This window comes from Gossypium arboreum, chromosome 8 (genome assembly GCF_025698485.1).
Source record: "Gossypium arboreum isolate Shixiya-1 chromosome 8, ASM2569848v2, whole genome shotgun sequence".
NCBI classification, from domain to species: Eukaryota; Viridiplantae; Streptophyta; class Magnoliopsida; order Malvales; family Malvaceae; genus Gossypium; species Gossypium arboreum.
This window is the reverse complement of record NC_069077.1, coordinates 139,801,599-139,825,935: the sequence shown is the minus strand read 5'-3', so window position 1 is coordinate 139,825,935 and position 24,337 is coordinate 139,801,599. Positions and strand designations below refer to the sequence as shown.

At 28.8% G+C, this 24,337-nt stretch overlaps 3 protein-coding genes across 4 annotated transcripts; all 3 read right to left on the bottom strand.

Annotated features, from left to right (window-relative positions):
* Nucleotides 1–2,591: 2,591 nt before the first annotated feature.
* On the bottom strand, nucleotides 2,592–6,905 carry LOC108469129 (uncharacterized). The gene is made up of 3 exons (XM_017770019.2): nucleotides 6,235–6,905; nucleotides 4,223–4,363; nucleotides 2,592–3,203 (listed from the first exon to the last, which is right to left on the bottom strand). The coding sequence occupies exons 2-3, from the start codon at nucleotides 4,358–4,360 to the stop codon at nucleotides 2,697–2,699; spliced, it is 645 nt and encodes a 214-aa protein (XP_017625508.1). The 5' UTR covers nucleotides 4,361–4,363; nucleotides 6,235–6,905; the 3' UTR covers nucleotides 2,592–2,696.
* Nucleotides 6,906–13,515: 6,610 nt separating this feature from the next.
* LOC108468006 (uncharacterized) lies at nucleotides 13,516–15,713 on the bottom strand. Its single transcript, XM_017768851.2, has 3 exons — nucleotides 15,473–15,713; nucleotides 14,643–14,813; nucleotides 13,516–13,915 (listed from the first exon to the last, which is right to left on the bottom strand). The coding sequence occupies exons 1-3, from the start codon at nucleotides 15,613–15,615 to the stop codon at nucleotides 13,669–13,671; spliced, it is 561 nt and encodes a 186-aa protein (XP_017624340.1). The 5' UTR covers nucleotides 15,616–15,713; the 3' UTR covers nucleotides 13,516–13,668.
* A 1,872-nt stretch (nucleotides 15,714–17,585) lies between these two features.
* LOC108470022 (plasma membrane ATPase 4) lies at nucleotides 17,586–24,337 on the bottom strand. 2 transcript variants are annotated; one of them, XM_017771200.2, is made up of 16 exons: nucleotides 23,931–24,337; nucleotides 22,470–22,589; nucleotides 22,139–22,375; nucleotides 20,666–21,427; nucleotides 20,467–20,589; nucleotides 20,279–20,383; nucleotides 20,039–20,183; nucleotides 19,776–19,940; nucleotides 19,443–19,681; nucleotides 19,316–19,348; nucleotides 19,132–19,213; nucleotides 18,870–19,030; nucleotides 18,592–18,765; nucleotides 18,329–18,511; nucleotides 18,074–18,255; nucleotides 17,586–17,976 (listed from the first exon to the last, which is right to left on the bottom strand). In XM_017771200.2, the coding sequence occupies exons 1-16, from the start codon at nucleotides 23,976–23,978 to the stop codon at nucleotides 17,880–17,882; spliced, it is 2,856 nt and encodes a 951-aa protein (XP_017626689.1). In that variant the 5' UTR covers nucleotides 23,979–24,337; the 3' UTR covers nucleotides 17,586–17,879. The 2 variants fall into 2 exon arrangements, with proteins under 2 accessions (XP_017626689.1, XP_052887444.1); XM_053031484.1 differs by lacking the exon at nucleotides 23,931–24,337 and adding an exon at nucleotides 22,699–22,944.

Genomic DNA, 24,337 nt, shown 5'->3' with positions numbered 1-24,337 from the left:
GTGGCATGATTGATTCGACTATTGATCCGATTTAAGAAAACATTGGTAATTTGTATGTTGGTTTAAGTGTTATTATGTTTTCAAAGTTAAATTCTTTGCTAAACCCTTTTCTCTTGGAAAATGTAAGTTTTGATTGTTAAATAAAAGGGTAAATGTCAAAACAATATATTAACTTTCGTCTCGAGATGTAATTTTATATATGAATTTTGATTTTGTATAAATTTATATATAAAATTTTGATATGATTTAATTTTCTTAAAATATTAATAGGATTATTAATACAACATCATTTTAAGTTTATATGTTGTATAAACAAATAATTATATTTATTTACTATAAAAATAATTGGATATATTTATTTTTTAAATGTATGTAACTTAATCAAAATGAAAGATTAATGTATATATTTGAACCACATCTAAAGTTTGTGTATAATTGCACCAAATCAAAATTCATGTATCAAATTACACATTAAATCAAAGTTTATGTATAATTTTGAGATTTTTCCTTAAAAATAAAAATAAAAAATTAGTTTTTATTTCTGTAGTATGTGTATTCTAATTTGATTAAATTTTTTCTTTGTATATTTTAGATTTTAAAATTTTAATCTCAACTTAAACGGTAACAATTAAATTTATTAGGTAAAAATTTAGTATTTACCACGTAATATGAGTAAGTTGGATTGAATATTTGTTATCCAATTTGATCAATTTAATCTTTATATTTCTAATTCAGTCCTAATTTAAATGACAGTTGTTAAATTTATTATTTAAAATAATATGACTTTTTGTGAGTATTTCGTAAAAATAACAAGCTCACATCGCATTATGTGTGATAATATATTTGTTGCATAAGATTTTAAAAATATCAAAATTTAACAACTATTGTTTGTATCAGATTAAATTTTAAAATTTAAGAGGTACAAGGATAAAACGATCAAATTAATAGAGACTAAATTCACAATTTGTACATTAAATATTAATATTTTATCAATCAAGCTTTTCCGTAATTTAATTGTCAACTTAAACATTAAATATCAATTTGAATCTAGTAAAATGTTTTAAAAAAATACATAAATTAAATTGTAAAATGTATATATTAAAAAATTCTCTTCTAATATAAAAAAAAACTAGAAAGCAATGAATTGCTTCAAAATAATTGATTTTTACCTATTTTTTTCTAATTTCAAGTTTAATGTGATTTACGAGTCATCTATGTTCTAAAAAATGCTCTTTAAATATTTTTTATTTTGGTATTTAATGAATATAAAAAAAGTTTACATTGCTATTTGACTTCTGAGCGATATTAATTTCCTCATTTTCGTTTTTAAACTTTTTAATTATTTTGATAGTTAAACTACTCTTTCGATATATTCTTTTTTTTATTCAAAACATTAATGATGTTAAAAAAAAAAAAGTAACACACAATCAAAAGAATACATCACATGTTAAACTTGTATGACTTGAAACCTATACTTATTAAAGAAATAAAATACAGTGGCAAAATAAGAAATCTGTGAGGCGAACAAGTAGAATCCGTATAAAACTCAACTTATTTTATTTGATATTGATTAGAATAGGGTTTTTCAACCAGATATGGTCAAAACTCTTCTTATATCATTTATTTTTCAACATTAATAAATATCTTCTCCTCTGCCAGTAGTGTTTTTCTTAAAAGGGTTTTTACGTAAAATTTGTGTGCTCTTATTTTTCTTATTTTGTGTTCATTCTATTACTATTATCAACGTCTATTGTAACACCACGTGTGCCTTTTTCCATGTCATTGCTGATGCAACCATTAACCAATAGTGTAGTTGACTAATGATCGATCATTGATTAGAGGTGACCGGCTCTTACCTAAGGTTGAGCAGTCGTTTATTACTTTTGATCATTGATCTTTAATCATTTTAATATATATTTTTATTTTTATTTTTTAAAATTAATAATTTTTAGACATTTTATATTTTTTTGAATTTTTAATATTTGTAACATGTGTAAAAAATTATATGTAAAAAGTTGTTAAAACTATGTGTTCGCATTAGACTTGATCATGGGTAAGACCATCCATCTAGATTTGAAGTCTCACCCTAAAAGTGGGAGTATTTGAGTAAAAATATAAACTCAAAAAATAAGCTTGGACAAAAAATAAGACCTATTTTTTAAATGGATTAGGCCTCAAATAAGATTTTGGCCTCAAATAAGATTTTGGCCTCGGCTTGACTTAAATTAGCCTAAACTTTCTTTTTTTGCTACCATTTTGTTATTGTTTTGCTATCATTTTAATATTATATTGCTACTATATTATTGTTATTGTTTAGACATTCTATAACTTATATTTTATTGTTAATTTTACTACTATTTTAAAAATATTAGTAATGTATTATATTTTTAAAATTATTTTTAAAAAAATTAATACAAACATATTGAGTCGGGTTCAAATTTAGTATTTTTAATCTATACCAAACTTAAATTAAATTTTAAACCTATTTTTCAAAAGTTCAAACTTAAAAAAAAAACCTAAAATTTTTCAGCAATCTAACTGGAATCCCACCCATGATGAGTTCTCGTTGGCACCTCGGGAGTTTAAGTAGCTTTGATTGTACCTAAAAGGAAGAAATTTAATTGGATTTCATCTATGAATGATACAAAACTTACAATACAAACTAATTAAAAGAAAGTGAAAAAGAAAAAGGAAAATTAAATATTGTTCAAAGGTAAGTGTAAGTCCTGTTTATGCTTAAGCCATGGAAAACTCAATAATGGAGGAGTGTTGGGACCAATGAAATCATCTCCACTCTCTGATTTAAACGAACCCCTATTAGTAATTTCCCCACCTTTTGACTTCTTCTTCTTGCTTGCACCGCCGATACTCAGTGTGAGTTCAACTTCACTATCTTCATCCGAGTTTTCCCCGGCCGGTCTCTCCAGGTCGAATCCCTTTGCCATTTTCATGGTGTGAATGTGATCGCCGGAGCAACTGCTAGTCCTTTCCCTTAAGGTCGGATCGGCTTCGAGATTGGGATTGTACCCACAGGTAATTTGCAGCGGTGTTGTTGAATGTTGGTGGTGGTTAATGAGTTGGGATTGGTTGATATGAGAGGAGGTAACCATTGGAGTTGCCCACAACCTGTTTGATTTAATTCCCTTTTTCAGTTCCTCCATTAGTGCCTTTTGAACGCTGTACACCCGATGAAGTTCTCGTACCTGCAAATTCAATTCTCAGTTTTAAAAAAGAAATAGTAATAATCCATCGAAAATTTCAAAAGAATATTATTGATTTAAATATTTACAAGATTATCCAAAACCAAGATTGAATTAATCGAATTATTTTGATTAATTTGATTTTAATCAAATTTTGTTATGACGAAAATATAGAATATAGATGTGTGTTCTGATTAAAGCTCTACAAATTTGCATTTTCTCATACACATCGGATAATTTTAAGCTTTGCACCTCTGTTACTCGGATTTAAGGTGAATATCGTATATAGATAGGGATAAAGTTGGAAATTTTTTCAGAAGGGTAAAATTTAAATTATAAATTTTTGAGAGAGCTAAAATGTAATTTTATCATTAAATTAATATAAAAAATTTACAATTTCAAAAGGATTAAATTATAAACTTTTTTAAAAGAATTAAAATGTAATTTTACCGAACAAAATTTTAATGTAACTAACTCACCCTTATATATAGATATGTGTTCAATACAAATATATTTAATTCCATTTAAGGAGACCATATTCGTACTCATATTAGAATATGCCCTGGTTATATATATATATATATATATATATATCTTATGTTTTGAGAAAGATTAAAATATGTGTTAAGTCTTTCGGTTTGACAAAATTTGAGATTTAGTCCATTTATTTATTTTTATTTAAAAACCTCGATCCAATTATTAAAATCGTAAGCATTTTCTGTCAAAATTTGTCAATTTCAAATTTTGATTAGATTATTCTCGTATAATATGTCATATGATTAACAAAATATAAACATAATAAATTGACAAATTTTGACAAAACTACTAACAAAAATAAGGATTGGATTGGGATTTTTAAATTGAAATAGTAGAAGGATTAGATTTTTAATTTTCAAAATACATGGATTAAATCTCACATTCTATATAAGTACAAGGACTAACAACATTTTTTAACCATTAATGCAAATAATTGTAACCAAAAAAAAAAAAAAAAAAAGACTTGATGTTTTCACAGTCCATACCTGGTGTTTGAACATGTCTTCATGCATTTGCATTGTCTCTTTGATGGATTCCATGTTATTAACCCTAATTTCCGTGGAATTACTTTCTGAGCTTTCTATTATTGGGTTTATACCACAGTGCTCAAGTTCGGTTCCCATTGCCTGAAAATGGTTTAAACAAGAAATTATTGCTTGGAGGGTCACAAAATGTAGGTCTAATTATGATTTTAGTCCCTCTATTATGTTGAAATTTGAGAGTATATCGTTTTTACTTTAATTTAGCATAAGTTATGACATGGATGAATCTACATGAATTCGTTAGTACTATTAACGATGTTATCAATTTACAACTAATACCACTAATACTTTAACAGCAAATTACGGTAAATTAAAGTAGAGAGATTAAATTCTAAATTTTAATATAATAGAGGATTAAAATTAGAATTAGACCTATAGCATAAGAAAATAATTCCTTTGGGAACTTTGTTTATTCTTACAACCTTCTTTTGTACTGATATATGTTACTTGGATTTAGATATGAATATACGGATATTGAATAGTAATCGAAAAAAGATGTTAAAATTAAATACTTTAAGAAAAATAAAACGTTGAAACATGCTATTAATCTTTGTACTTTGACATATTTTGAAATTTAGTCCATGTACTTTAAAAGTTAAAAATTCAATCATATTATTTTTTTAATTTAAAATTCTAGTCCAATCATTATCATTGTTAGTATTTTCCGTCAAAATCTATCAACTTGACATGTTGATTCAAGCATATGATTGATAGAAATAAACATGTTAAGTTGATAAATTTTGATAGAGATTACCAACAATGATAATGATTGGACTAGAATTTTAAATTAAAAAAAACAAGATGATTGAATTTTTAACTTTTAAAGTACAGAGATTATATCTAAAATTCGAGAGACTTACAAGGACTAATAACACATTTTAACCAAAATAAAAAGTCTATAGGAATTATATCTCAAATTCAGGTCTAACTGATAATATTGTTAAATTCAAGTTCATTACAACTAGAGATGAAGGTACAGGGTAGGCAAAGGCTTTGGTCCCCAAAAATGAAAAATTGTTGTTTAAATCCCCAAAATTTATCAAATTTAAAGTTAATATATGATAAAATTATAGTTTTCCCCCCAAAATGCTAGTATTTTGATTTATTCCTTTTGAAAAATGTCAAGATATAAGCCAAAAAAAATATAAAATTATATTTTAGCTCTCATAAAAATATATAATAAAATCTCAATTCCTAAAAATATTTTTGGCTTTGGCCTTGATTATATAGTCATTTTTCTAGCTACATTGCTACCAAATCAGTTATTATTATTATTTTAAAATGCCACTCCTGTAAATCTAAAGCAAAAAATTTAACTATGATAACAATTAAATCTAAATTTTGAAATCTAAAAAGTATATAAAATTAAAATTCTAAAAATAAAAATATAAGAATTAAATTCCAAATTTAAAATATATACATTGAGAGACCTACCATATATTTTAACCTTAAAAAAAATACCCAAACAATGAAGAAGGAAGGCAAAGAAGATGGGATATGAGCAATAAAGCTACCCAAAAATGGATTGTGGGTCTCTCAGTCACTAACTCTATCTGGTTTGTTCTAAAAAAGTGTCTTTTTATTTATTTATTAAAACTCATGATGGGATGTCATGTTACCCTGAAGATTGAAGCTAATATGTGATGAAATTTAGCATAAAGGCAACAAAAATCATTAAATAATTCACCCAAGAACATGATAATTTGAAGTAGAGAAAATTCAGTTTCATACAGTAATTTGCAGTATTAAGGCTAAACTGCAAATTTTTATCAAACATTTAATCAAACACCTTACAGGCAATTAATCAAACACTTACGGATCAGTCAAAAAACTGCAAAAAGAGAATTCTACCATAATTTTGGATATCAGCTAAACTATCCCATGAGAAAATCTAACAACGATTTACAAGATTAGATCGAAAATAAATTAGCAGAAGGAACTGAAATTTGTTTTACCTGAAAGAAAAAAGTTTCTTCAAAGAGGCTTTATATTCATCCAACATATTCTTCAAAGCTCAAAAGCGCATAGATGATCTTCGTATCTTGTAATCAAAATGCAAAATCCAAACAACACCCAAAGTAGAACAGCCAACGATCATGAAACCCTTTTTTTTTTTTTAATGGACGGAGTTATCTAAAACATCACCCCCCCCCCCAAACAAATCTTCTCTTTGTTAAAGCCATGGAAATGTTTGTTAATAAATTTCAAAAAGCTTGACAGGCTGTGAAATGAAGGTGGCAAGAGCAAGAACAAAGCAAAAATAAAAATATAAAACTGGACTAGCAATGTGTTTGTAAATAAGAGTAATATTATATTTTAGAGAGAAAGCCGAAATCATATATATATATATATATATATTCCATAGATTAGCTTGGTTCATCCAATTAGGAGAAAAATAATTTTTTCCTATAAAAATTCTATTAAAAATAAACTTAAATTCAAGTGTTTTGAAACATATTATACTTCTACGTAAGAGCTAAAAAGTTATGAATAATTTTAAATATTGTATCAAAAAAAGATATAATAAGATTAAAAAGTATATACATGTAATTATTTTTATGTTTTTATACAAAATATTATGTAGTTTATAATTTGGATTTGTATAATAAAGTTGTAAAACTCCATTATGAAGGAATATCAAAGAATGGGAGGCCATATCTATATATATGGAAACAAATGGTAGTCCCAAATATAAGGAAAGGGTTTATGAGTATGATCAAGACATTCTAGACAATGAGTATATATATGTGTTTTGTGTTTAAAAGGACCACTTGGCCTAAGTTATTGCTAATTTATAACCACATTTTTTGCACATTCTTGATAAAAGCTGAAAATTATAAGTTAGGTACACAATTTCAAATATTTACTATTTTTTAAATATTTGTATTTAGTTAAAATTTAATTTTATTGATTTATTTTATTAAGTTGGTGTTTATTAAATCGATTTAATTGTTTTAATCGAATATCATCTTGATTAATATGATTAAATTGATCGGTTATCGTTATTAAAATTGTAATTGAACTTATCAATTTAACCAACTTCATCTATATTATAATTTTATTTATTTTAAATGTATTTATAATATAATAGATAATATAAATGTAATTTTTTATAATAGATGAAAAATAAGTAAGTGGCCGCTCAATTGCTATTATAACAATTAAGAAGACGTGAGTTTAAATATGTTTAAATATGTTTTTTTTACTTTAGGGTTAGAGATTATGAGTAAAAATAATCATTGTATAAAAATAAAGAAATAAAAAGGTTAATTAATTTAATCGAATTGATTAGGTCGGTTAAACTATAGTTTGGACAAGCAATTTGGTTTAATGTCTTAGATTGTTGGTTAAGTGAATTAAGTTTAAAAATTGACCAAATCGATTAAAAAACCGAATACCCACTCTAAGATCACATGCTTTAAAATTAAAATTAGAGATAATTTTGATTTTGTATAATTTTATTCAATAAATTTTGAATTTAATTACATTAAAAAATGGAATTTATTTTATATTTTAATCATCAAAGTGAAGATGATGTAGTGTTTCAGTTCATGATTTGACATTAACGGAGATAAGGAGATTAGTTAAGATTCTTCAAAAGGTTGCTGATTAAACAAGCAATTCAGTCCTGTAGATTAGCATGTTTTGTCTAAAATAATACATTTAATATCTACATTTAAATAAATAAAATATGGGATATTTTAATAAATATATTATTTATAATTATAATGTGTGAGTCTCTTTTTCATCTTGTGTGCATATTTTATATAAGTTTTATCCGAATTTTTTCGATTTATTTCGACTTTTACTTAGTTTTTGTTCATTGTGTAGCGTATTAATTGAATTTGATATTATAATTGATGGAATTTTTATTTATATTTATTCTATATTTGTAATTTGTACTTGTAATTATATATATAAACTTTTTTTAGTATAAATGTATAAACAAAATATTGAATCTACATGGTAATGCATGCCTCCTTAGTTGAAAAAGAAATTTTTTAGTTCTTTTTAAAAATAAAATAAAATATTCAATTTAAGATGGATTAAAGGGTAAATGAAATTCAATGTTATTAAATGATTAATAAGTTTACGTTTTGACGACTTAATTTTAAAAATTACAAAATGATTATTGAATCTTTCAAATTTTTCAAAAGCCAAGATGTAACTTCTTCAAATAATTTAATGATTATTTTGTAATTTTTTTAAATTAAGTGACTAAAATATAAATTTATTAATAATTTAGTGACCTAAAGTATAATTTACCCTTAATTAAATAAAAATGCATTTTTTCCAAAACTTGAATCTAGTGAAGTTTTCACAAATCTAATATGTAATTTTTAAGACCATCAAGGTCAGGCTAATCCTTCCAATTCCTTTAAAATGAAAATTTTTCTATTTTTATTTTAACCTTTTAATTTAAAAAAATTAAATTATTAAAAATAAAATTATACTTTAACTCCTAAAAGAATAAAATTTTAATTTAATTTTTAAAAATTACAAATTAATTTCAACCTCTAAAAACAATTTCTAAATTCACGCATGATAAAAGTCAAAACTAAAACTTCTTTTTTCTTTATTTAGAGTTTTAAAGCCCACTAATGCACTATTTATTAGTTGACTAATTATATAATCTTATCAAGCTTTTTAAGCATCAACTTGTTTTTCAAAAGATAAAAAGTTAGCAAATGACTCTTGTTACCTATTAGTGGATACTTTAAGTATATTAATTAAGTAAAACCCATTTATTTTTTTGAATAATTTTATTATAGGTTCTGATTATATTTTTTTTTTTTTTACACAATACTAAAACTATCTATAGCCCCTCCCCAATCCATAAATAGAAAGATAATGCGCTTCAGTGCAATCAAACCCACATCCTCATATATATTGACAACAATACTCATACCAATCAAACTAAAACTCAATCGACAATAAACTTATGGCACAATTCTAATGTAGATGAAAAAAATTATGTAATAAATTTATAAAAACTAAATGTATCTTGGTTGAACATTATATATATATATATATATATATTTTCTCAAGATTTATCAAAATATATAAAAAAATACATTTGAAATGATATTTATTACTTTGTGGAACAAATAAATTTTTGATAAATTTACAACTGGATTGAGACCTAATTGATGCTATGACACATATCCAATCAAACTATTAATAAAAGTATAAAATATTAGTGGGAGAGATTAAGGAATTAAGAAATCATCCTATGTGTTTAATCGATTTTTAAAATTTTAAAATACTTAATTTAATTTGGTCATATTTTATATTTACTTTATCAAATTTCAAATATAATTTAAATCAACAATAAAATAGCTCAAAAATAGTAATTCCAAACATGTTATTACATTAGCTAAGACTTTATTATCAACTAAAAATGAACTTATGATGTGATGAAGCCATAGTTATTCATGAAAAATAAATCTAAAAATTAAAAAGGTGTAAAAGATATCAACTAATCGCATTCTTGTTAGGATTTTGTCATTTTCTTATAATTCAGCAATATATATATATATATATATAAATAAAGGTGAGCTAAAGTTAGGTAGTTTAGATATGATAATTAATGTATTTTATTTTATATTATTTATACGATGTGTTTGAAGTATTTTATATTAATTTTAATACGTTAAAATGACATATTTAAGTTTAAATTTAAAAACTAAATTTAATTAATTTAAATATGAATTTGACCTAATTTAATTTGATCATAAATTAACAACCTGAACCAAGCACAAATTCGAAAATGACTTAGACCCAACAAAAGTTATTTGAAATGACTAAACTTAAATGTCAAATCCGATACTCAAATGACAACTCAAAAACTCATCTCAAAAATTGACTAACAAAATCAAACTACCTATAAAAGAAATGGTCTAAACCCAAAACGATCATATATATTTTTTCAATTTTTAAATATAATTAAATATGTTTTCTTCTATTTTACGGTTCGAAATAAACAAATAAGGAAAATATTCTTAAAACTCAAAAAAGGCATTATTCTTTTAAAAAAAGGGCTAAAAAACATGTTGCATCCACTTCACCAAATTGCATCAGATTCCAAATATGACTTCTTGACCAATAAAAATAAAAAAAATGTATATTCGATTATTTTAATTTAACAACAAACCAAAATATTTATAAAATAAAAATAAAATAAATTATCTTCTTGACATCGCATGCCATCATTTTAACAACAATATCTTCTCTTCCCACGTTGTTCCTACAATTTTTATTTTTCTTATTTTATATTTTGATCCTTCAATTATTGTTACCAAAACTCGTATGCTGTTTTTTTTTTAAATATTGATTCTTGTTTTTGGCATTTGACATAAACTACAAAGTGGATGCATTATGTTTGGGATAAAGTTTTTTTTTTAAATAAAATTATAAGTATAATTAAGATTGTGAATATAGCTGATTGAGTTTTAGTTCGATCGGTATGGGTATTATTGTTAATGCAGGAGGACGTTAGTTCAAATGCACTGAAGCACATTATCATCCTATTTATAGGTTGGATAGGGACTATAAGTAGTTCTAGACATTGTGTCAAAAAGAACAGATACAATCTGGACAGAACTTAAATATGGTGACAAGGACGAAGCTAAAGTTAAAACTTAAAATTTTCCCTTTTAACCTACCTATCCTACATTACGAGGCTTAAAACATAATAAAATCCAAACTTTAGACTCACGTATAATATTTACGCATGATAAAACTCGATATTGGATTAAAAGTTCAAATAAAACCCATCACAGGGCCGGTAAGGGCCCCAACCATCCTAAAATGTGGAGCTTTACTTTTAACCCTTTTAAATTCTACAATATATTAATTTAGTGAATGATAAGTTACATTTTGTCCATCCAAAATAATAAAATTTTGATTTAATCTTTTAAAATTTATAAAAATATAAATTATTAAAACTATAAAATTATATTTTAACCCTCATAAATTCGACCCGAGTAAAAATATCTTAACAATGAACTACGAAATTATTGGCTTCCAAAATAATTTTTGTTTTTATATTTATTTTCTCATTTGAACTTAAATTTACAAGCAACCTATTATGGCACCGACATAAATATCAATATTATATTGGAATGGGAGTGTATTAAATGTGTAATATTATTAGTTGTTTAATTAAAATAATTAAAATATTTTACCAAAAAAAATTAAAATAAATAGGACCACATGGAGGCCACATTGCTATCCACAATTATGTGTTAAAGAATTTAATTAGGGATCAATTCATCAAACAAAGAATCTTAAATTATGATCTCATTGTTCTTAATTGGGTATTTATTAATGAATATTTGGTGTTATTTAAATTTTTAAATATTTTTTTTGGTAAATTATAAGAAAAGGACAAAATCCTAACAACAACACGATTAGTATGACTTGAACCTAGGTCATACCTAAGGCGATAAACACACTGACCATCAGGCTAACCACAAGAGTTAGGTGATATATTAAGGATCTCTCTTAGCTTAACTAGTGGTTAAGGATTCGATCTTCGCCTTAGGTATGAAGTAGCTTTAAAACTAGTGGCCAGCATCTATTCTCTTAATGGACCTACAGAATGCAGATGATTAGTTACTAAGCTTGCTCCGATAAATATATTGAGAAATAAAAAAAAAAAAAAAACTTAACACATGTATAGAATACTTCAAAAAGAAAGAAGTAAAGAGTTTATATCATGCTACCTTAATTATTTTTATAAATTTTTAATATGTATTTAACATTTATAAAATTTAACACAAAAATTTATTCAACCTATCTTAAATTTTTAAATATAAAATTAATTTATTTCACTATTTTTATTATAATATTATATATTTAATTTTCTTACGTTGTAAAAAAAAACATGTGAAATAAATAACATAATTTAGATAGATTTTGCTGTCGAATTTGGATTGTATTAATGTATGATGAAATGGTACTCTAAAATTGGATTAGGTCGTCACTTAAAAATTTATTTGTTTTTTATAATTTTTAATATTTTTTTAAAATTTTGACATAACACAATTTTAAAATCTTACATAATCACTCTTGAGGGAAATCCAAGTTCATGAACCAAATTAGAAAAAAATTCGACAAGCCTTTATATTAACGTGGAAAACGTCTAATGAGATCTTATTAGAGTGAGATTCTATGAGATTCTTTTGAAATCAACAACTGTGGTTAAAAGATAGAAATGAGAAGACTATAGTCGTTTGATCAAGCCATGTCAGAAACTAAAATATTGTGTTGATGACCTAGAATTTGTTAAATCGATTAATGAACGCGTTACTTTTCTCTAGAAATCAGTTTCTTTCCTTCTTTTGTGTTGAAAAGGAAAATTCACATTTTCAATGTAAACCCGATGTGGCATGACCAATAGTGGATTGATTTTTTTTTCAATAGTGGATTGATTTATTTTCTCACTTTTTATTTCTACCGTTAATTTAAAAAGATCCTTACTATAATGAGACCTTTAAAGAGATGCCATACTAACGTGGAAAAAAAATTTAAGGATTAAGTTGAAAAAAATTGTCAAATTTAGGAACTAAATATTTATTTATCCCCAAATTAAATTTGGATTCTTGTTTGATTTTTTTTAGTACTATTGGAGGTAATGTTTTAAAAACTGGACCGATGGTGGAACCAATCCAATCATGGTTCGACTGTTAATCTAACAATAATTGAATAAATAATTAAATTTTATTTTAATTTTTAAAAAATATTAAAATATTATAAATTGGTTCAACCATTGTTTTTTTATTTCGATTTTGGGGTTTTTTTTATCGATTTTGAATGGTTCGATTAAAAGTTGATCTAATCCCTTTATTTGGACAAATATACTGGTTATTCCCAATTCAACCAGTTTGATCCAGTTCCAACGGCATTTATAAGAGATATGGTTGAAGCTAGAGTCGTTCACGAGTCGAATTATCTACTCCAATTCGAAAGCCTACCCGAAATATGAGAGGATTTAGACTAATAGACAAAGCCCAAAAAACAGACTTCGGCAAAAATGTAAACCCATTTCCAACTCGAGCTAGGCTAAGCTCTACTTGAGTTATCTTATTTTATATAAGACTAAATATAGATAAAATGTTAAACCCATATTTCAAACCGGATCAGAGTGAAGCAGAGACGACTTAAAAATCCCTTGCCTAAGCCCGCCCCAGCCCGAAGCACAAAAAATTGAAAATTACAAATAAATTCCAAAGTTGTAAAACTAACTCATAAAATTATACATTTATACACAGAGTTAAAAACAACAATGGCTACCCATATGTAAATAGAAACATCTCTATTTTTATCATTTCATCTAAAAGTCTCAAAACTTCTTGTTGCTTTCAGTTATTTATTTATTTATTTCACTAATATTCATCTTCATCTTCATTTCTTGATCCAAAGAATCTCCTTACAACAGCTGCAAATGCACCCAAAAACATAAACAAGAGGAGTGTATCGAATCCGCCTCCGATGCCGACCGCAACGCTAGGGCCGGGAGCAAAGAATGAGAATGGTGACCAGCCCCAACCACCATAGAACGGCACGCCGTAACCGTATCCGTAGCCTCCGACTAGAGGTGGGGCGACCCGCGGATTAATGTAAATGTTGGTCCTGGACAAACATTTAGGAGAACAGAATTTAAGATGAAATGTTGGCCCGACGTATATCCGAATATGAGTATGGGGATTGAGGGATATGAATTATGATACTCCGACTCTTCATTTCTAAATTAGAAGGTAGAACCACCTGTATTTTTAACCGGTAAAAGTATCATGGAGATCCTTTTTTCCAGTCAGACTACATTTTGCTCTATTTACTAAAAAATGAGTAAATTAATAACTATACGTTACATCAAAGAGCAAACTAATCATTTTCATTAAAAATTTTGTCTACTTCTAATGTTAAAAACTGATCTGGCTGATGAAATAACCGGTCCACTTGTACCTCTTGTTGACGTACAAGGACAAGTTTTTAATAATAAAAATAGGCGAAATGCAATCTAAATTGTAGTACAAGAGCCTCATGATATTTTTACCCTTTTAACCCTATATTACTTGGACTCGAGCATCAATATTGGATACAAATATATGTTTACACGAGTTCTTTTTTTTTTTTTTTTTTTAAATTCATATATTTAGAAAGATCTTGAAGAATCATATCTCCGTACATATATTTAGGAAGTTCTTCAAGAATCATATCTCCGTACTTAAACCCATATACCATATATGTAGAATGGAAAAAAATTTCCTAGGGTCAAAACATAAAATTAATCTCACAAACATAGTGATCTAAACAAAATCAACATTACAATTTACATAGCTAAAATTTGATGAATTACCTGGAATTGTTGTTGGCTCTTGGTGCTGAGCGAGGAGCCGCTGACCGGAACGCTTGACCGCCAACTCTACCACCAGATTTGGCGGCTGATGCGTCACCCACCGAACCCAGAGTCAATACCCCGGCTGCCAATGTCACCATTGCTAGCTTTGCTAACTGTTTCTCATTTCTCCTATATGAAAAACAATCCAACACTATCAAAGAATACCCTCAATGTCATCACTTATGCTAAAATCAGCATATAATAAATTTACAAATCAATCGAATAGTTAAAAGTTATTTTCAAAAAGAAATTTTATATAATCACTTGCTAATAATTTTATAAAAATACTATTAAATTATACTAAATTAAAATAGATGTATTAATTTCGAAATTACCATAATTGAACCTATTTTAAAAATTTTACACCTAACAGTAACAATGATTATGGTTGTTTAAAAGAAATTTCACCCTTAATTTGATCAATTAATAAAATTATATTATATAAAAGTAGAAGCCTATTGAGTTATTTCTGATGCTTTTGGAAAAAGTTTATGAAGTGTTGTCTATTCGAAACCGATAAATCTCTCAACAGGTCCAATATTATTGATAAATCTATTAATACTAAGTTGATTCACCTATTTAAGGATTCGAAAAGGCACTTTCACTCGTGAACTCATTTCTTATTCAAGTACTCAAACTTTTAGCCCCACCAAGGCAATCATTATGCCAAATTAAAGGGATTAAACCCAGAATTATACCAATATTAAGAATCTAGCCCTAAACCCCAAATTAACAGCAAGATCTGAGAATAAAAGAACAAAATAACCATGGAAATGAACTATAATTACCAGGAGGTATCGTCGTGGTCGTCTGAGTGGAACCTGCAAGTAATGAAAGTAGGAGAATTGGGAAGCTTTGCTTTGGGTTTTCGATTAAATGAGAAAGCATTGGCTATGAAAGTTTGATGAGAAGAGGATAATGCTACCGACATGTTTACGGGAATAATCGGTGTTGCTGTGTTTTCGTTAGTATTTTGGTAATTTTATATGAACTGAGATTTTCGTTCATCTTTTTTTCATGATATGGGGATCACCACGTGTTCCAATTTTAATGGCTCTCCGTCCTAAATATCTCGTTTAGGCCTACATTTCCAAATTCTAAATGGTCTAACTCTGCATTACAGGTGTGCCAGCCCGGCCTACAAAATTGAGTATAAAATTTTACTCAAGTTAAACTAGTATAAAAATATTAAAATTTAAACCCGACTCAGCTCGCCTCAACCATATTAATATTTATATTATTTTTATATAATTTTAAAATATATATAATATATTAAAAATATTAAAAATATTAAAATAAATATTTTTCAACAAATTAAAATAAATATTAAAATATATATACTTAACAAGTAAATTCTTCTAAAATAATAATAAAATTAACAATAAAATAAGTTTTATACAATATTCAAATAATAACAATAAAATAGTAACAAAATAGTAATAAAATAATAGTAAAATAAGGAGAAAATAATAAGAAAATAATATTAAAAAATAAAAATAAAATAGATTTTCTTGTCCTTTAGTGAATTGGGGCAGGGTCTAGACAAAAAATGTCTTATCCGAGATTCAGCCCATTTTATAAACAGACCTTATTTTTTTTCTAAGTCTATTTTTCGAGCTTATATTTTTGCTCAAATTCTCTTACATTTCGAACGGACCTTCTAGTAAGTTAATTAAGTAATTAACTCTACTTTCAGTCCCTACCTTTTTTGCATAGTTGAAATTTAACACTATTTTAAATCTCAATTATTCTCAAGAGTTAGATCTTTCTGCTCTTTATATTTCATAACGTCAATCGGATTATGTGAAATTGGAAGACTTTCACGTGTGTGATATTGCTTGTATGATTAATTTTTTATTTTAAAATTATCATATAATTTAATTTAATGGAATTCTCTTCCCATTGATATTAATTAAACTTCGATGAAAAATATTTAGAGGGCCGAATCCTTAATATTAAAATTAGAGGAAATATGCAAAGAGTATAGGGTTTGAGACCACTGCTATATATTCTAAATTTATTTGAAAACACGTTTTAAATATATTAAATTTATTTGATATATTAGTCTTATTTTTAGATTTTACAATCAAAGTCGATAAATGTCACTTATGGCTGAGGGTGCAGTAAAAGAATGGGTTAAATCCGCTATTTGAGGTATGAATTTGGTAATTTTTTCCATATTAGGATTAAATTTTTTTTTTTCAAGTTTGGTCCTAAATTTAGTAATTATTTCCATATTAAGACTTAGACTTGACAACTTTTCACACAATAGGGCTTGGACTGTTTTTTGGTTTAAGTTTAGCCCTGAAGTTGACAATTATTCTCACATTAAGAATTGAATTTTAGGGTTTTCAACGACTAACTTAGATAAAAAAAAAGTTAAAGTCATGATGTAATAACATTTGTCAAGTTCCAGGCCTAACTTTAACAAAAAATAGAAAAAAATTTAGACCCTAATGTGTGAAATATTATCAAGTTTAAGACCTAACTTGAAAAAAAATAAAACCCAACATAAAAAAATTACTAATTTCAAGGCTCAAAATATGATTTAACCTTAAAAGAATTTTTATGTATTAAAAATGCACATTAGGAGTTAAAATATTACAACTTTAGTATAACAATTATCAAATAATAATTCATGGTTAATTGTTATTAATACTATTGATATACGGAGGAGATTGTGGTGTCATATTTGCCTTTTCTCATTGAGATCCCAATTTTATATACGAGAGTTGTTTTCTTATTTCGAGATTTCATGTATTACTTTGTGATTAAGGTATTGATTAATAAATGGTCAGTCTTAATTAATTTGGGTATGATACACTATAATGTGAAAGTGAGTTTCTCAATTTAGACAATAGGATAAATAAAATGGATATGAATAACAATTGAATTCAAAGATTAAAGCATATAAAAATATATAAATTCGAATATATAAATATATATATATAGGCAAATATCCAATCCAGTCCCTAAATTTAACCCAATTTGAAAATGGGAAAAGACACCAAGCTTGAGTGCTCGATTGAAAAGCAAGAAACTGTAAAACACGGAACATTACATGATTGGCAAATTAAACCATAGACATGTTAAAATGTTCTTTTTTGAAAACTAAATTACTTTTTTTCTCTTCATCATCTGTAAATGTCAATGAACTGCCATCCTTTCGCTTTTCCGGCGTCGGTTTCCAGTGTTCTAAACAGTATAATGCTGCTGGATCGTATCGATATCCAGCCCCTTGAGTTTCACCACGGACTCGACGTGCCCTTTGAGTGTATGAAGCTCTCGAAGCCTATAAAACCGACATCAGAAATCCGTGATCGATTCATAAAATGAACAGTTATAGATTTTAGTGTTAATGAATAAGGCATGATGGCTTAATCTGTTACCTTGCAACTTCCGCTCGTCTCTTGGCCTGCTCGGCGATCTCCGATAACTCCCGGTAACTGTTCTTGTCATTGAAGAGATTAGAAGTTTCCGGTGGTTGAAGTCCGTGCAATGTTCTTTGGGCAAGTGCCCATTGTGCTTCCCTTTCTTCTTTGCCATAATCTTTCTTTGTGGTGAATGCAGTCTGTGATGGAGGCTGGGTTAGTAAATACGAAAGCGACTCGACTAATATGCGTAAACCAAGTATGTATATATACCTTGTTTTCGAGTAGGTTGAGCCAAGCTTTTCCGCTTAAGATGTAACGGATGGCGAACTTCATTATATCCAATGGTACGTAGAAAACTATACTGTAGAGCCATATGACACCAGCCCATCCCCAACCAATTCCTTTGATCCTTGCAAATCCCCAGTTTGCATATACAGCAATCAAAGTTGCAACCTATAACCAACACGAGAATCGATTAATTCGATGCTTTATGACTCAGAAATGAGTGTAGGAATATAGGTACGTGTTCATACAAGCTGTGCAATGATGAAGGCAGTGACCAATAGTAATCCGGGACGCTCAGCGTACGACCAGCTACGCGATCTAGTCACGAAGATCAGAGCCTGGCTCACAATGCTCACTTGTAAGTATAAAGCGCCCATCATCTCATGCTCTCGTTCCCGTAGAGATCGAACACCAAATTTGTCCTGCATTTTTCGATACAAACAGTTAAGAGACTAAGTTGAAATCAAAAACAAAGTTTGAATACTTTCAGCAGGTATAAATTGCAAAAATTTTCAGCACTGCGTACCGAGAAGAAGTCGGTATCATGCATGGCCCAGAAGAATATGACAGTCATCAATGCCAAGTAGCCTCCGAGCACGATTCCAGTGGCAAAAATTTCTTTCAGTTTCCAGCTATCAGGCAAGGGCGATGGCTTGACTCGATCCTTTGAGATTGTCATAATGGTTCCTGGAGTAATATTTGATTCAATTGATGTTAATACTCGGATTTAAAGCATGGAACACGAGAAGAAGATAAGTCATGTGTAAGTTATGTAATAATCTACGCACCATCATTAAGAATGGCAATGATCAAAACCATGAAAGGCGAAAAATCGAACTTCCAGATGAGAGCGATAAACAAAAATCCGAACTACGGAGAATCCGAGACAAAAGATCACATAAATGAATCAATACCTGTAGGTTCATGTAACCAATAATTAATTCGTATAAAGCCATTTTATCATGTACTAACCACAATACGGATCGTGATCGAAACTGCGTAGATCTGCGAAAGTAAACAAACACGAAAAGGTCATGCATCGCAAAGCATAATGCATATAAATCTTCAGAAATATGTTAAAGAGGCGAGATCCACTTACAGTATAGTTCTTCATCCTTTGGAAAATGGCTCTGCTAGTTAACACTGCACTTATAATAACACTCAGCCCCGGTTCTGTGAGAACAATGTCGGAAGCACTTCGTGCGGCATCTGTAGCATCAGCCACTGCAATACCTATATCTGCCTTCTTTAAAGCAGGAGCATCGTTAACACCATCTCCAGTCATTCCACAAATATGCTTCCTCTCTTGTAATTTCTTCACAATTTCGTATTTGTGCTCTGTAAAGTGTGATACAAAGGTTTTATGTTACTCGAGACCTCGAAGACAAAAGAGTTCACATTTGCGAATAGCCAGGATGTCAAAGCAAGTTACCTGGAAACACTCCCGCAAACCCATCGGCCTTCTCAATCAACTCTTCCACAGGAAGGGCAGCTATGCTTGCATCTTTGTCTTGACCTAGCAAAGAAGCAGAAGGATACATGTTCGTCCCCATTCCAAGTCTGCGGCCAGTCTCTTTTGCAATCGCAAGTTGATCACCTGGACATAAGTTCAAAAGCATAAGTATTAAATTGCTGCAACGAATGAAGTAACAAATGGAATTATCCATTGGTGAACTCGGTTAGAGGATTCATTACCAGTAATCATCTTAACATTCACACCAAGATGAAGAGCTTGGCGAATGGTTTCCGCACTGTCATGCCTTGGAGGATCAAACAGAGGCAATAAGCCAACAAATTGCCATGGAGTGCCGGCGCTTTCTTTTGTTTTCTCCGGCACTTGCTGGAAAGTGTAGGAAATTTGGCAAGTATAAGGAAACATTTTAATATTCAAACTACAAAATAGGGATGAGAATATCATGATTTCAAGAAAGAAACCTGTCTGGCAACAGCTAAAGAACGAAGCCCACGATCCGCAAACTTGTCGATGATAGAATGAACTCTCTTCTTAAGATCTTCTTTTGCATTGCAAAGGGCCAAGATCTGTCAACAGATATGATAAATTAAATGACATGGAGGCCCTTCACAATGTTTATACCATCAGCAAATTGCGATAACATGGTTACCTGTTCGGGAGCACCTTTGCTTGCTCGATGCCAGTTGCCATTGGAATCAATGTAAGTCAATGCAGTTCTCTTGTCTACTGGATTGAAAGGCAAGAAATGCACCTCTCTAATACCAGCTCTCGCCTGTATGTACAACATATCGAACATAAATATTCTCCTTCGATAATGGGAGCAATATAGAGAAGAAAAGGTTATATACCTCCTTAGGGTCGGCAAGCATTCCAACAATGGCAGCATCGATAGCATCTTGATTTTCAGTTCTAGATGCCCTTGCAGCAAGCAAGACAACGTGCTCCTTATCAGCATCCTTTACAAACACCTCAATCAAGTTTTTATCGACACTCAGCTTATTGAGCGTCAATGTTCCTGTCTTATCACTGCAAAGGACATCCATACCGGCCATTTCTTCGATGGCGGTCATACGCTTGGTGATAGCACCCTGCTGAGACAGCCTGTGAGACCCAATGGCCATGGTGACAGACAAAACAGTCGGCATAGCAATGGGAATACCACCGATCAGGAGGACCAAAAGATTGTCGATCCCATCCCGGTACTTGCGGTGTTGAATCGGATACATGACAACGATCTCGACCAACATACCAATGGCAATGGAGCAAATACAAAAGTTTCCAATAGCAGTGAGCACCTTTTGGAAGTGTCCTACTTGGTTAGTGCTATCCACAAGATGTGCAGCCTTCCCGAAGAAGGTATGCACACCGGTAGCGATAACAACGGCTTCAATTTCACCCTGTTTACAAGTTGAACCTGAGAAGACTTCATCCCCGGGATTCTTCGTAACGGGAAGCGATTCTCCTGTTAAGGCGGATTGATCAACCTTTAATGGATCGCCTTCAAGAAGTCGAGCATCGGCCGGGATGATATCTCCCAATTTGATGCTAATGATGTCTCCAGGAACCAGAATTGCTGCTTCTTGCTCAGTCCATTTGCCATCCCTTAGCACCTATAATAATTTCACAACCATATAAATTCAAGATCAATTCCATCATAAACATTAACTCTTAGCCATCGCAAAGATTCTATTATATGCATCAAAGTTTTCATGGGTCTAAGTTGATCTAGATTTCAATCAAGCTTATGTATTGTAGTAATATTATACATAGATAAACAAATATTTCAAGTTTGAAAATACAGAACTTAGATTTTGTTTAAATCTGCTCATATTTATAAATAATTAACTCAAATTCATTTAGTACAACATATAATTTTTTAAAATATAATAAAATGTATATTTATTTTTATTTAATATTTAATAATTTTATTTTTATTTTCACTTTTATTTAACTTGTAAGCATATAAACAACTAACATATTTTTTAATATTTACATTTTATAATATATATAAAAAGAAGAGAGAAATCAAATATTATAAAATCAAAAACAGGCTGAGCTGAGTCAAGTTTAAATTTTTAATATTGATACTTAAACTCAACTTATATTATTTATTTAATTTTCAGATCTAAATTTTTTATTCAAACCTTTCAAATGTTAAATCAACCATTAAATTTAAATGGATAATTTAAGTCTTGAACAACTACAGTACCACTGCTACTAAACAGCCCAAGGACGAACCCGAATCTCGACATAAGCATCGGAACTTACCCCGAAGCACCTTTCAACCCTATTTTCTTGGATGTAAATGTATTAAAAATTACCTTGGTTTTGGGAGCAAGACCAGCCATAAGAGCAGCAGCAGCATTACCAGCATTATTTTCTTCAATAAAACTGATGGTAGAGTTAATCACCAATAAACAAACGATACCGACGAAATCTTGCCAATCCGGCGGCTTCCCCTCACCGTTGGCTAAAGCAATGGCCATGATTGCAGCAGCTTCCATGACCCATGACAATGGATTCCACATGAACCCCAAAAACTTGAGAATTTTGCTCTCCTGTTCATTTTAAAAGCATAATTTTAATATTTATTATGATTGCAGACGTAATAACTATCGAAATTAAATCCTTAGTAAAGCATCATGATAAGACCTTTTTCTCCTCTAGCTTGTTGGGGCCAAAAATCTGAATCCTGTTGACTCCCTCGTCTGAGCTTAAACCTTCTCTGGTACATTTCAGCTGCTCAAACACTTCCTCGATGGGGATTTTTTCCTAAAAATAAAGCAATTATCCAGAAATTAGAAACTATATTTTAGAAAAAAAGCAAAGGAATTTTTTTTTTAAGAAAAAAAAAAAAGAAGAGGAAAAGGTGGTAAAGTACCTTAAAATTCCCAAACTATCAAAAAGAACAAATCGCTTTCAAATAAAAACACAAACAAAAAACCACTTTATTCAGTACAAGGAAAAGATTAAACCGTAGCCAACTCTGTAACCGTCTTGTCCAGTCCTCGGTTTTCACATTTTAATATATATATTTTCTTTTAGAGATTATTACTTGAGGGTTTGTTTGGATAGAGAGAAAAAAAACCGGAAAGAAAATTAAACACCCAGTAGTATTTTACAATTTAATTGTTTATAGCATCAAAATTATATTTTAGCCTATTAGAAACTTTAGGATTACTCCTTTGTTTTCAATATTTTAAAATATATTTAATAAAGTACAAAAATAATTGTTTTTAAATATATTTGTCGCATGGTCAAAAGGTAGACTTTTCCGGTTTACTCGTACACAACACATGGGATGGATAAGTTGATTTGACTTTCTTTTCCATTTTCGAGGAAAATCGGTTTATTTGACCTCTAATATTTCGATATAAAAACATTAGTTTTATAGAAAATTATTTTATTCTTGGATCTAATAATAATTCTAATTATCATGCAATTATATGGTTTAAATAGCATGTTATAAAATTATTAAAATATATAATAAAAATTATATTTATTGAATCTTAATTTAATTGGTAAAATTATTATGAATACAAGAATATATGAGATTGGTTTAGAAAACACTACAAATAATTCTAGATATAGACCCAAAAAATAAATATTATCAAAATGAGATTTTAAGAAAAAATTCATTTAAAGAACAAAAATTATACCAAATAAATACTTCTAAATACAAACCAAATTAAAACTTCAAATTTAGAAGTGCCAATTGAAATCAAATCAAATACTATAAATTAAATTGATTTTCTAGATTTTTTTCTCACCTTACCTATATTTAATTTTAATTATTTTTATAATTTTTTTTGTCGTAATTTTGTAAGGCGCTCTCCACCATCAGGTATCAACTTTTTTTTTTGGACCTGATGTCAAATAAAGTAAAGAGTAAAATTCGCTAATTTTCTTTCTGTTACCAGCATGGCTTAGTCAAAAACTTTTCTCGGGAAAGTGACAAGGAAAAGCAGGCCAGTGTAGATCTCATTTTAAAAAGATAAACAAAGCAAACAAGCTTAACAAAATGTAGAAGACGATTCATTTTAATAGTCGAAAATTTTTTTAAAAAATTTAAAACAATTTAAGAAAATACTAGAAAAATAAAAAGACTATTACCAGATCAACAGTCTCGTTCTTGATCTCTTCAAGACTAATACCGGCCATGTTTCAGTTTACGCGGCGATCACCACCAACGGCAACGGCGGCTTAAGAAAAAAAAAAGAGTACTCGAAATGAAGTAAAACAAAAAAAAAAAAAAACTCGAGAGAAGAGAGGAATCAAAAACTCCTGGAATTATGAAATAAATGAAGAGAGAGAGATTGGATTTGAGGTGGAAAAAGTAAAGACCATTGAATGAAACTTTCAGATTCCCGAGAAACAAACAGAAAATAGAGAGAGAAAAGGAGAGATTTTTGTGTATGTTTTTTTTTTTCTTCTCCTCTGCGTAACACTGAAAGGCTAAGCTTTTTATATACTCTCAAATAAGAGAGAAGATGAGACTTTGTACAATCACATTAGAATTA

Excerpts from the sequence above, each read along its gene's own strand:
- LOC108469129 (XM_017770019.2), bottom strand. The coding sequence starts at position 4,360 with ATGGGAACCGAACTTGAGCACTGTGGTATAAACCCAATAATAGAAAGC. Across the intron at positions 3,204-4,222 it reads AAGACATGTTCAAACACCAG|GTACGAGAACTTCATCGGGT; the intron begins GTATGGACTGTG and ends TTGAATTTGCAG.
- LOC108468006 (XM_017768851.2), bottom strand. The coding sequence starts at position 15,615 with ATGTCGGTAGCATTATCCTCTTCTCATCAAACTTTCATAGCCAATGCT. Across the intron at positions 14,814-15,472 it reads GACCACGACGATACCTCCTG|GAGAAATGAGAAACAGTTAG; the intron begins GTAATTATAGTT and ends TTTTTCATATAG. Across the intron at positions 13,916-14,642 it reads AGAGCCAACAACAATTCCAG|GACCAACATTTACATTAATC; the intron begins GTAATTCATCAA and ends ATGTTTGTCCAG.
- LOC108470022 (XM_017771200.2), bottom strand. The coding sequence starts at position 23,978 with ATGGCCGGTATTAGTCTTGAAGAGATCAAGAACGAGACTGTTGATCTG. Across the intron at positions 20,184-20,278 it reads CTTTAGCTGTTGCCAGACAG|CAAGTGCCGGAGAAAACAAA; the intron begins GTTTCTTTCTTG and ends TACACTTTCCAG. Across the intron at positions 19,214-19,315 it reads CGATCACGATCCGTATTGTG|TTCGGATTTTTGTTTATCGC; the intron begins GTTAGTACATGA and ends GATTCTCCGTAG.